Raw genomic sequence first — 13426 nt, forward strand, 5'->3', positions numbered from 1 at the left:
TAATATAGAAAACACACTGTGAATCTGAGACCCTAACCTGCTAATATAGAAAACACACTGTGAATCTGAGACCCTAACCTGCTAATATAGAAAATACACTGTGAATCTGAGACCCTAACCTGCTAATATAGAAAACACACTGTGAATCTGAGACCCTAACCTGCTAATATAGAAAACACACTGTGAATCTGAGACCCTAACCTGCTAATATAGAAAACACACTGTGAATCTGAGACCCTAACCTGCTAATATAGAAAACACACTGTGAATCTGAGACCAGACCCTAACCTGCTAATATAGAAAACACACTGTGAATCAGAGACCCTAACCTGCTAATATAGAAAACACACTGTGAATCTGAGACCCTAACCTGCTAATATAGAAAACACACTGTGAATCTGAGACCCTAACCTGCTAATATAGAAAACACACTGTGAATCTGAGACCCTAACCTGCTAATATAGAAAACACACTGTGAATCTGAGACCCTAACCTGCTAATATAGAAAACACACTGTGAATCTGAGACCCTAACCTGTTAATATAGAAAACACACTGTGAATCTGAGACCCTGACCTGTTAATATAGAAAACACACTGTGAATCTGAGACCCTGACCTGTTAATATAGAAAACACACTGTGAATCTGAGACCCTAACCTGCTAATATAGAAAACACACTGTGAATCTGAGACCCTAACCTGCTAATATAGAAAACACACTGTGAATCTGAGACCCTAACCTGCTAATATAGAAAACACACTGTGAATCTGAGACCCTAACCTGTTAATATATAAAATACACTGTGAATCAGAGACCAGACCCTAACCTGCTAATATAGAAAATACACTGTGAATCTGAGACCCTAACCTGCTAATATAGAAAACACACTGTGAATCTGAGACCCTAACCTGCTAATATTGTAACGGTTTTCTGTATGAGAAGGAGAGTCGGACCAAAATGCAGCGTGTCGATTGCGATCCATGTTTTAATAAACAAACGTAAAACACGACTCAATACAAACACTACAAAATAAAGAACGTAATGAACGTAACGAAAACCTAAACAGCCTATCTGGTGATAACACATAGACAGGAACAATCACCCACAAACACACAGTGAAACCCAGGCTACCTAAATATGGTTCCCAATCAGAGACAATGACGAACACCTGCCTCTGATTGAGAACCATATCAGGCCGAACATAGAACTGGACAAACTAGACATGTAACATAGAATGCCCACTCAGATCACACCCTGACCAACCAAAACATAGAAACATACAAAGTAAACTATGGTCAGGGTGTGACAGTACCCCACCCCCAAGGTGCGGACTCCGGCCGCAAAACCTGAACCTATAGGGGAGGGTCTGGGTGGGCATCTGTCCGCGGTGGCGGCTCTGGCGCTGGACGTGGACCCCACTCCATAATAGTCTTAGTCCACCTCCTTAGCGTCCCTAGATAGGTTACCCTCCTAAATGACAGCTCGGGACAGAGGGGCAGCTCGGAACAGAAGGACAGCTCGGGACAGAGGTAGCTCGGGACTGATGGGTAGCTCAGCACTGAGAGGAAGCTCAGCACTGAGAGGAAGCTCAGCACTGAGAGGAAGCTCAGTACTGAGAGGAAGCTCAGACAGGTAGTTGGATCCGGCAGATCCTGGCTGGCTGGCGGTTCTGGCAGATCCTGGCTGACTGGCAGATCTGGCAGATTCTGGCTGACTGGCAGATCTGGCAGATCCTGGCTGACTGGCAGATCTGGCAGATCCTGGCTGACTGGCAGATCTGGCAGATCCTGGCTGACTGGTAGATCTGGCAGATCCTGGCTGACTGGCAGATCTGGCAGAGTCTGGTCGACTGGCAGATCTGGCAGAGTCTGGTCGACTGGCAGATCTGGAAGAGTCTGGTCGACTGGCAGATCTGGAAGAGTCTGGTCGACTGGCAGATCTGGAAGAGTCTGGTCGACTGGCAGATCTGGAAGAGTCTGGTCGACTGGCAGATCTGGAAGAGTCTGGTCGACTGGCAGATCTGGAAGAGTCTGGTCGACTGGCAGATCTGGAAGAGTCTGGTCGACTGGCAGATCTGGAAGAGTCTGGTCGACTGGCAGCTCTGGCTGCTCCATGCTGACTGGCTGCTCCATGCTGACTGGCAGCTCTGGCTGCTCCATGCTGACTGGCTGCTCCATGCTGACTGGCAGCTCTGGCTGCTCCATGCTGACTGGCTGCTCCATGCTGACTGGCAGCTCTGGCTGCTCCATGCTGACTGGCTGCTCTGGCTGCTCCATGCTGACTGGCTGCTCCATGCTGACTGGCTGCTCTGGCTGCTCCATGCTGCCTGGCTGCTCCATGCTGACTGGCGACCCTGGCTGCTCCATGCTGACTGGTGGCCCTGGCTGCTCCATGCTGACTGGTGGCCCTGGCTGCTCCATGCTGACTGGCGGCTCTGGCTGCTCCATGCTAACTGGCAGCTCTGGCGGCTCCTTGCAGACTGGCAGCTCTGGCGGCTCCTTGCAGACTGGCAGCTTTGGCGGCATCCTGCAGACTGGCAGCTCTGGCGGCTCCTTGCAGACTGGCAGCTCCTTGCAGACTGGCAGGTTTATGCAGACTGGCAGCTCCTTGCAGACTGGCAGCTCTATGCAGACTGGCAGCTCCTTGCAGACTGGCAGCTCCTTGCAGACTGGCAGGTTTATGCAGACTGGCAGCTCCTTGTAGACTGGCAGCTCTATGCAGACTGGCAGCTCCATGCAGACTGGCAGCTCCTTGCAGACTGGCAGCTCCTTGCAGACTGGCAGCTCCTTGCAGACTGGCAGTTCTGAACAGGCGGGAGACTCCGGCAGCGCTGTAGAGAAGGAAGGCTCTAACAGCGCTAAACAGGCGGGAGACTCCGACAGCGCTGGAGAGGAGGAGGGCTCCGACAGCGCTGGACAGGCAAGGCGCACTGTAGGCCTGATGCGTGGTGCTGGCACTGGTGGTACTGGGCCGAGGACACGCACAGGAAGCCGGGTGCGGGGAGCTGCTACCGGAGGGCTGGGGTGTGGAGGTGGTACTAGAAAAACCGGACCGTGCAGGCGCACTGGAGCTCTTGAGCACCGAGCCTGCCCAACCTTACCTGGTTGAATGCTCACGGTCGCCCTGCCAGTGCGGCGTGGTGGAATAGCCCGCACTGGGCTATGCAGGCGAACCGGAGACACCGAGCGCAAGGCTGGTGCCATGTAAGCCGGCCCAAGGAGACGCACTGGGGACCAGATGCGTAGAGCCGGCTTCATGGCATTAGGCTCGACGCTCAATCTAGCCCGGCCGACACGCGGAGCTGGAATATACCGCACCGGGCTATGCACCCGCACTGGAGACACCGTGCGCACCACTGCATAACACGGTGCCTGTCCGGTCTCTCTAGCCCCCCAGTAAGCACAGGGAGTCTGCCCAGGTCTCCTACCTGGCGTAGCCATACTCCCGGTTAGTCCCCCCCCAAGAAATTTTTGGGGCTGCCTCTCAGGCTTCCATCCGCTACGTCGTGCTGCCTCCTCATATCTGCGCCTCTCAGCTTTCGCCGCCTCCAGTTCTTCTTTGGGGCGGCGATATTCTCCTGGCTGAGCCCAGGGTCCTCTTCCTTCTAATTCGTCCTCCCATGTCCATACCTCCTCTTTGGGCTGCTCCTGTTGCCTCTTCTCCTGCTGCACCTTTAGGCGGCTACACTCCCCTGGTTTAGCCCAGGGTCCTCTCCCTTCGAGGATTTCCTCCCATGTCCAGAAATCCTTATTGCGCATCTCCTCGCGCTGCTCCTTTTGTGGTGGGTGATTCTGTAACGGTTTTCTGTATGAGAAGGAGAGTCGGACCAAAATGCAGCGTGTCGATTGCGATCCATGTTTTAATAAACAAACGTAAAACACGACTCAATACAAACACTACAAAATAAAGAACGTAATGAACGTAACGAAAACCTAAACAGCCTATCTGGTGATAACACATAGACAGGAACAATCACCCACAAACACACAGTGAAACCCAGGCTACCTAAATATGGTTCCCAATCAGAGACAATGACGAACACCTGCCTCTGATTGAGAACCATATCAGGCCGAACATAGAACTGGACAAACTAGACATGTAACATAGAATGCCCACTCAGATCACACCCTGACCAACCAAAACATAGAAACATACAAAGTAAACTATGGTCAGGGTGTGACAAATATAGAAAACACACTGTGAATCTGAGACCCTAACCTGCTAATATAGAAAATACACTGTGAATCTGAGACCCTGACCTGCTAATATAGAAAACACACTGTGAATCTGAGACCCTAACCTGCTAATATAGAAAACACACTGTGAATCTGAGACCAGACCCTAATGTTCTCTCTATTCAAGCCGTGGATATAACTAGGAGTCAACCTGTGCATCACTAGTGTGTGTGTGTGTGTGTGTTTGTGCATATTTGTGTGTGTGTGTACCTGTCTTCTGTGGTCCGATGACGAGAGCCTTGGGCAGCCTATCACAGGTCTTCTCCTTGGACCAGATGTCTCTGTGCCTCTTGTCATCACACGGGTTCTACAGAGAGAGAGAGACACACACACACACACACACACACACACGCACACACACACACACACACACACACACACACACACACACACACACACACACACACACACACACACACACACACACAAACTCTGTGTTTCTGGGCCAGTTGTAGAGGAGGTCAGGGGTCAGGGGTTAGAGGTTACCTGCCAGAGAGGCTGTCTCTGCTGCGGGAACAGGGTGAAGTATCTCTGGGCCAGCTGCAGAGGAGGTAGAGTGTCTAGCTGGAGGTGTGTCCAGGTAGAGAGGAAGTCAGCCAGGTGGAGGAATGTGTACAGACCCAGACGGTCATTCCCGTAGTTTGACAGGTGGGTCATAAACACACTGATCTGGAAGGGGGGAGGACACACAGGAATAAGGAAGTTGACTCCACTGTTGAATTCAACAACTATTTCCTCATCATCTGAATATAGAAGTCCTAGTTCACCCTGTCATGTTCCATCTGAATATAGAAGTCCTAGTTCACCCTGTGATGTTCCCTTCCTCCTGAAGTCTACTCTACTCCCCACTCATCATCTGAATATAGAAGTCCTAGTTCACCCCGTGATGTTCCCTTCCTCCTGAAGTCTACTCTACTCCCCACTCATCATCTGAATATAGAAGTCCTAGTTCACCCCGTGATGTTCCCTTCCTCCTGAAGTCTACTCTACTCCCCACTCATCATCTGAATATAGAAGTCCTAGTTCACCCTGTGATGTTCCATCTGAATATAGAAGTCCTAGTTCACCCTGTCATGTTCCATCTGAATATAGAAGTCCTAGTTCACCCCGTGATGTTCCCTTCCTCCTGAAGTCTACTCTACTCCCCACTCATCATCTGAATATAGAAGTCCTAGTTCACCCCGTGATGTTCCCTTCCTCCTGAAGTCTACTCTACTCCCCACTCATCATCTGAATATAGAAGTCCTAGTTCACCCTGTCATGTTCCATCTGAATATAGAAGTCCTAGTTCACCCTGTGATGTTTCATCTGCATATAGAAGTCCTAGTTCACCCTGTCATGTTCCATCTGAATATAGAAGTCCTAGTTCACCCTGTCATGTTCCATCTGAATATAGAAGTCCTAGTTCACCCCGTGATGTTCCCTTCCTCCTGAAGTCTACTCTACTCCCCACTCATCATCTGAATATAGAAGTCCTAGTTCACCCCGTGATGTTCCCTTCCTCCTGAAGTCTACTCTACTCCCCACTCATCATCTGAATATAGAAGTCCTAGTTCACCCTGTCATGTTCCATCTGAATATAGAAGTCCTAGTTCACCCTGTGATGTTTCATCTGAATATAGAAGTCCTAGTTCACCCTGTCATGTTTCATCTGAATGTAGAAGTCCTAGTTCACCCTGTCATGTTTCATCTGAATATAGAAGTCCTAGTTCACCCTGTCATGTTCCATCTGAATATAGAAGTCCTAGTTCACCCTGTCATGTTCCATCTGAATATAGAAGTCCTAGTTCACCCTGTCATGTTCCATCTGAATATAGAAGTCCTAGTTCACCCTGTCATGTTCCATCTGAATATAGAAGTCCTAGTTCACCCTGTGATGTTTCATCTGAATATAGAAGTCCTAGTTCACCCTGTGATGTTTCATCTGAATATAGAAGTCCTAGTTCACCCTGTGATGTTCCCTTCCTCCTGAAGTCTACTCTACTCCCCACTCATCATCTGAATATAGAAGTCCTAGTTCACCCTGTCATGTTTCATCTGAATATAGAAGTCCTAGTTCACCCTGTGATGTTTCATCTGAATATAGAAGTCCTAGTTCACCCTGTGATGGTCCCTTCCTCCTGAATTCTACTCTACTCCCCACTCATCATCTGAATATAGAAGTCCTAGTTCACCCTGTGATGTTCCCTTCCTCCTGAAGTCTACTCTACTCCCCACTCATCATCTGAATATAGAAGTCCTAGTTCACCCTGTGATGTTTCATCTGAATATAGAAGTCCTAGTTCACCCTGTGATGTTTCATCTGAATATAGAAGTCCTAGTTCACCCTGTGATGTTTCATCTGAATATAGAAGTCCTAGTTCACCCTGTGATGGTCCCTTCCTCCTGAATTCTACTCTACTCCCCACTCATCATCTGAATATAGAAGTCCTAGTTCACCCCGTGATGTTTCATCTGAATATAGAAGTCCTAGTTCACCCTGTGATGTTCCATCTGAATATAGAAGTCCTAGTTCACCCTGTGATGTTCCATCTGAATATAGAAGTCCTAGTTCACCCTGTGATGTTCCATCTGAATATAGAAGTCCTAGTTCACCCTGTGATGTTCCCTTCCTCCTGAATTCTACTCTACTCCCCACTCATCATCTGAATATAGAAGTCCTAGTTCACCCTGTCATGTTCCCTTCCTCCTGAATTCTACTCTACTCCCCACTCATCATCTGAATATAGAAGTCCTAGTTCACCCTGTGATGTTCCATCTGAATATAGAAGTCCTAGTTCACCCCGTGATGGTCCCTTCCTCCTGAAGTCTACTCCCCACTCATCATCTGAATATAGAAGTCCTAGTTCACCCCATGATGTTCCCTTCCTCCTGAAGTCTACTCTACTCCCCACTCATCATCTGAATATAGAAGTCCTAGTTCACCCTGTCATGTTCCATCTGAATATAGAAGTCCTAGTTCACCCTGTGATGGTCCCTTCCTCCTGAAGTCTACTCTACTCCCCACTCATCATCTGAATATAGAAGTCCTAGTTCACCCTGTGATGTTCCCTTCCTCCTGAAGTCTACTCTACTCCCCACTCATCATCTGAATATAGAAGTCCTAGTTCACCCTGTGATGTTCCCTTCCTCCTGAAGTCTACTCTACTCCCCACTCATCATCTGAATATAGAAGTCCTAGTTCACCCTGTGATGTTCCCTTCCTCCTGAAGTCTACTCTACTCCCCACTCATCATCTGAATATAGAAGTCCTAGTTCACCCTGTCATGTTCCATCTGAATATAGAAGTCCTAGTTCACCCTGTCATGTTTCATTTGAATATAGAAGTCCTAGTTCACCCTGTCATGTTTCATCTGAATATAGAAGTCCTAGTTCACCCTGTGATGTTTCATCTGAATATAGAAGTCCTAGTTCACCCCGTGATGTTCCCTTCCTCCTGAAGTCTACTCTACTCCCCACTCATCATCTGAATATAGAAGTCCTAGTTCACCCTGTGATGTTCCATCTGAATATAGAAGTCCTAGTTCACCCTGTGATGTTCCATCTGAATATAGAAGTCCTAGTTCACCCTGTGATGTTTCATCTGAATATAGAAGTCCTAGTTCACCCTGTGATGTTTAATCTGAATATAGAAGTCCTAGTTCACCCCGTGATGTTCCCTTCCTCCTGAAGTCTACTCTACTCCCCACTCATCATCTGAATATAGAAGTCCTAGTTCACCCTGTGATGTTTCATCTGAATATAGAAGTCCTAGTTCACCCTGTGATGTTCCCTTCCTCCTGAAGTCTACTCTACTCCCCACTCATCATCTGAATATAGAAGTCCTAGTTCACCCTGTGATGTTTCATCTGAATATAGAAGTCCTAGTTCACCCTGTGATGTTCCATCTGAATATAGAAGTCCTAGTTCACCCTGTGATGGTCCCTTCCTCCTGAATTCTACTCTACTCCCCACTCATCATCTGAATATAGAAGTCCTAGTTCACCATGTGATGTTCCCTTCCTCCTGAAGTCTACTCTACTCCCCACTCATCATCTGAATATAGAAGTCCTAGTTCACCCTGTGATGTTCCCTTCCTCCTGAAGTCTACTCTACTCCCCACTCATCATCTGAATATAGAAGTCCTAGTTCACCCTGTGATGTTTCATCTGAATATAGAAGTCCTAGTTCACCCTGTGATGGTCCCTTCCTCCTGAATTCTACTCTACTCCCCACTCATCATCTGAATATAGAAGTCCTAGTTCACCCTGTGATGTTCCCTTCCTCCTGAAGTCTACTCTACTCCCCACTCATCATCTGAATATAGAAGTCCTAGTTCACCCTGTGATGTTCCATCTGAATATAGAAGTCCTAGTTCACCCTGTGATGTTCCCTTCCTCCTGAATTCTACTCTACTCCCCACTCATCATCTGAATATAGAAGTCCTAGTTCACCCTGTGATGTTCCCTTCCCCCTGAAGTCTACTCTACTCCCCACTCATCATCTGAATATAGAAGTCCTAGTTCACCCTGTCATGTTTCATCTGAATATAGAAGTCCTAGTTCACCCTGTGATGTTTCATCTGAATATAGAAGTCCTAGTTCACCCTGTGATGGTCCCTTCCTCCTGAATTCTACTCTACTCCCCACTCATCATCTGAATATAGAAGTCCTAGTTCACCCTGTGATGTTCCCTTCCTCCTGAAGTCTACTCTACTCCCCACTCATCATCTGAATATAGAAGTCCTAATTCACCCTGTGATGTTTCATCTGAATATAGAAGTCCTAGTTCACCCTGTGATGTTTCATCTGAATATAGAAGTCCTAGTTCACCCTGTGATGTTTCATCTGAATATAGAAGTCCTAGTTCACCCGGTGATGGTCCCTTCCTCCTGAATTCTACTCTACTCCCCACTCATCATCTGAATATAGAAGTCCTAGTTCACCCTGTCATGTTTCATCTGAATATAGAAGTCCTAGTTCACCCTGTGATGTTTCATCTGAATATAGAAGTCCTAGTTCACCCCGTGATGTTCCCTTCCTCCTGAAGTCTACTCTACTCCCCACTCATCTAAAACCATTGGATCGGTGCCAGGATGCCAGCAACTACAGACCGCAACTACAGACCGTAACTACAGACCGTAACTACAGACTGCAACTACAGACTACAACTACACACTGCAACTACAGACTAACTTCAGACTGCAACTACAGACTGCAACTACGGACCGCAACTACAGACTACAACTACACACTGCAACTACAGACTAACTTCAGACTGCAACTACAGACCGCAACTACGGACCGCAACTACGGACCGCAACTACGGACCGCAACTACAGACCGTAACTACAGACTAACCACAGACTGTAAACTACAGACTAAACTACAGACTAACTACATACTAACTACATACTAACTACAGACTGTAACTACAGACTTACTACAGACTAACTACAGACTAACTACAGACTGTAAACTACAGACTAACTACAGACTGTTAACTACAGACTGTAAACTACAGACTGTAAACTACAGACTGTAAACTACAGACTGTAAACTACGGACTGTAAACTACAGACTGTAAACTACAGACTGTAAACTACAGACAAACTACAGACTGCAACTAGAGACTTCTTGCAGATCTCCTAACAGCTCCCAGATGGCAGCAGAGAAACTGAGACTAAGTAAAGTCAGAGTGGGAGAAGAGTGTGTGTGTGTGTGTGTGTGTGTGTGTGTGTGTGTGTGTGTGTGTGTGTGTGTGTGTGTGTGTGTGTGTGACAGAGGCCTCTCTTTAGTGCTGAGGGTTGCTGTACATACAAACAGAGAGTTTGATGGATCAGAGAACCGATCCGGAATACAGATCACACAAGAACACTGATGGGGTAGTGTGTGTGTGTGTGTGTGTGTGTGTGTGTGTGTGTGTGTGTGTGTGTGTGTGTGTGTGTGTGTGTTTTTGTGTGTGTGTGTGTGTTTAGGTGTGTTTGTATGTGTGTGTGTGTGTGTGTGTGTGTGTGTGTGTGTGTGTGTGTGTGTGTGTGTGTGTGTGTGTGTGTGTGTGTGTGTGTGTGTGTGTGTGTGTTTATGTGTGTGTGTGTGTGTTTAGGTGTGTTTGTATGTGTGTGTTTAGGTGTGTGTGTGTGTGTGTGTCTCTGTGCCAAAAGAGCATCTGCCACTATAAAGGGATAGTTGACCACAGTAACATACTGTATCTGATATTAAAGGGATAGTTGACTACTGTAACATACTGTATCGGATATTAAAGGGATAGTTGACCACAGTAACATACTGTATCTGATATTAAAGGGATAGTTGACCACAGTAACATACTGTATCTGATATTAAAGGGATAGTTGACTACTGTAACATACTGTATCGGATATTAAAGGGATAGTTGACCACAGTAACATACTGTATCTGATATTAAAGGGATAGTTGACCACAGTAACATACTGTATCTGATATTAAAGGGATAGTTGACCACAGTAACATACTGTATTTGATATTAAAGGGATAGTTGACTACTGTAACATACTGTATCGGATATTAAAGGGATAGTTGACCACAGTAACATACTGTATCTGATATTAAAGGGATAGTTGACCAGAGTAACATACTGTATCTGATATTAAAGGGATAGTTGACCACAGTAACATACTGTATCTGATATTAAAGGGATAGTTGACTACTGTAACATACTGTATCGGATATTAAAGGGATAGTTGACCACAGTAACATACTGTATCTGATATTAAAGGGATAGTTGACCACAGTAACATACTGTATCTGATATTAAAGGGATAGTTGACCACAGTAACATACTGTATCTGATATTAAAGGGATAGTTGACCACAGTAACATACTGTATCTGATATTAAAGGGATAGTTGACTACTGTAACATACTGTATCGGATATTAAAGGGATAGTTGACCACAGTAACATACTGTATCTGATATTAAAGGGATAGTTGACCACAGTAACATACTGTATCTGATATTAAAGGGATAGTTGACCACAGTAACATACTGTATCTGATATTAAAGGGATAGTAAAGGGATATAACCCTCTCTCTGCAATGAGCCACATCTCTCTCCCTCTGCACTGAGCCACATCTCTCTCTCTCTGCACTGAGCCACATCTCTCTCTATCTGCACTGAGCCACATCTCTCTCTCTCTGCGCTGAGCCACATCTCTTTTCTCTGCGCTGAGCCACATCTCTCTCTCTCTCTCTGCACTGAGCCACATCTCTCTCTCTCTCTCTGCACTGAGCCACATCTCTCTCTCTGCACTGAGCCACATCTCTCTCTCTCTGCACTGAGCCACATCTCTCTCTCTCTGCACTGAGCCACATCTCTCTCTCCCTCTGCACTAAGCCACATCTCTCTCTCTCTCTCTGCACTGAGCCACATCTCTCTCTCTCTCTCTGCACTGAGCCACATCTCTCTCTCTGCACTGAGCCACATCTCTCTCCCTCTGCACTGAGCCACATCTCTCTCTCCCTCTGCACTAAGCCACATCTCTCTCTCTCTGCACTGAGCCACATCTCTCTCTCTCTGCACTGAGCCACATCTCTCTCCCTCTGCACTGAGCCACATCTCTCTCTCCCTCTGCACTAAGCCACATCTCTCTCTCTCTCTGCACTGAGCCACATCTCTCTCTCTCTCTGCACTGAGTCACACCTCTCTCTCTCTGCACTGAGCTACATCTCTCTCTCTCTGCACTGAGCCACATCTCTCTCCCTCTGCACTGAGCAACATCTCTCTATCTCTCTGCACTGAGCCACATCTCTCTCTCTCTGCACTGAGCCACATCTCTCTCTCTCTGCACTGAGCCACATCTCTCCCTCTGCCCTGAGCCACATCTCTCTCTCTGCACTGATCCACATCTCTCTCTCTGCACTGAGCCACATCTCTCTCTCTGCACTGAGCCATATCTCTCTCTCTGTGCACTGAGACACACCTCTCTCTCTCTGCGCTGAGCCACATCTCTCTCTCTCTCTGCACTGAGCCACATCTCTCTCCCTCTGCACTGAGCCACATCTCTCTATCTCTCTGCACTGAGCCACATCTCTCTATCTCTCTGCACTGAGCCACATCTCTCTCTCTCTCTCTGCACTGAGCCACATCTCTCTCTCTCTGCACTGAGCCACACCTCTCTATCTCTGCGCTGAGCCACATCTCTCTCTCTCTCTGCACTGAGCCACACCTCTCTCTCTCTCTGCACTGAGCCACATCTCTCTCTGCACTGAGCCACATCTTTCTCTCTCTCTCTCTCTGCACTGAGCCACATCTCTCTCTCTCTCTTTGCGCTGAGACACACCTCTCTCTCTGTCTCTCTCTCTCTGCACTGAGCCACATCCCTCCCTCCCTCCCTCCCTCCCTCCCTCCCTCCCTCCCTCCCTCCCTCCCTCCCTCCCTCCCTCCCTCCCTCCCTCCCTCCCTCCCTCCCTCCCTCCCTCCCTCCCTCTTTTTCAAACATATATACAGTATATTTATCTTCTACCTCTCTCTCTCATTCTTTCTCTCCCCCACTCTCCCTCTCCTCTCTTTTTTTCAAACATTCTGTTAATTTCTTTCTCTCCAATTTCATCCTGACCTAGTTGTCATTATGAAGCATTTCGCTAGAACACACACACACACACACACACACACACACACACACACACACACACACACGTGTCATGTTCAGTGGGATTAAGTCACGTCACGTCTCTGTTAACATCGTCACTAAATCAAATCAAGTCAAATTGTATTGGTTATTGATGTTACTGCAGGTGAAGCGAAATGCTATTTTATATTTGAGATTCTTCAAATACTAAATCAAGATGACTGGTAGGTCCAGAACATCAAATCACATCCAACTTTATAGGTCACATGGTTAGCAGATGTTATTGGCCTTTCTAGGGAGTTTTTCCTAGCCACCGTGCTTCTACACCTGCATTGCTTGCTGTTTGGGGTTTTAGGCTGGGTTTCTGTACAGCACTTTGAGATATCAGCTGATGTACGAAGGGCTATATAAAATAAATTTGATTTGATTTTGATTTATTAGTCACATGGTTAGCAGATGTTATTGGTCACATATACATGGTCAGCAGATGTTATTGGTCACATGGTTAGCAGATGTTATTGGTCACATGGTTAGCAGATGTTATAGGTCACATGGTTAACAGATGTTATTGGTCACATGGTTAGCAGATGTTATTGGTCACATGG

The 13426-nt window shown here is 46.9% G+C and overlaps 1 protein-coding gene across 2 annotated transcripts in view; it reads right to left on the reverse strand.

The window, feature by feature from the left end:
• LOC139374071 (bifunctional heparan sulfate N-deacetylase/N-sulfotransferase 4-like) overlaps positions 1–13426 on the reverse strand; it is a 57999-nt gene that overhangs the window by 13814 nt on the left and 30759 nt on the right. For both annotated transcript variants that reach the window (XM_071115054.1, XM_071115053.1), the window contains exons 9-10: positions 4722–4904; positions 4446–4542 (exon numbers count right to left, since the gene is read on the reverse strand). In XM_071115054.1, coding sequence (XP_070971155.1) covers positions 4446–4542; positions 4722–4904 — 280 coding nt within the window. The remainder of the gene's footprint in view (positions 1–4445; positions 4543–4721; positions 4905–13426) is intronic.

Source organism: Oncorhynchus clarkii, chromosome 19 (assembly GCF_045791955.1).
Source record: "Oncorhynchus clarkii lewisi isolate Uvic-CL-2024 chromosome 19, UVic_Ocla_1.0, whole genome shotgun sequence".
NCBI classification, from domain to species: Eukaryota; Metazoa; Chordata; class Actinopteri; order Salmoniformes; family Salmonidae; genus Oncorhynchus; species Oncorhynchus clarkii.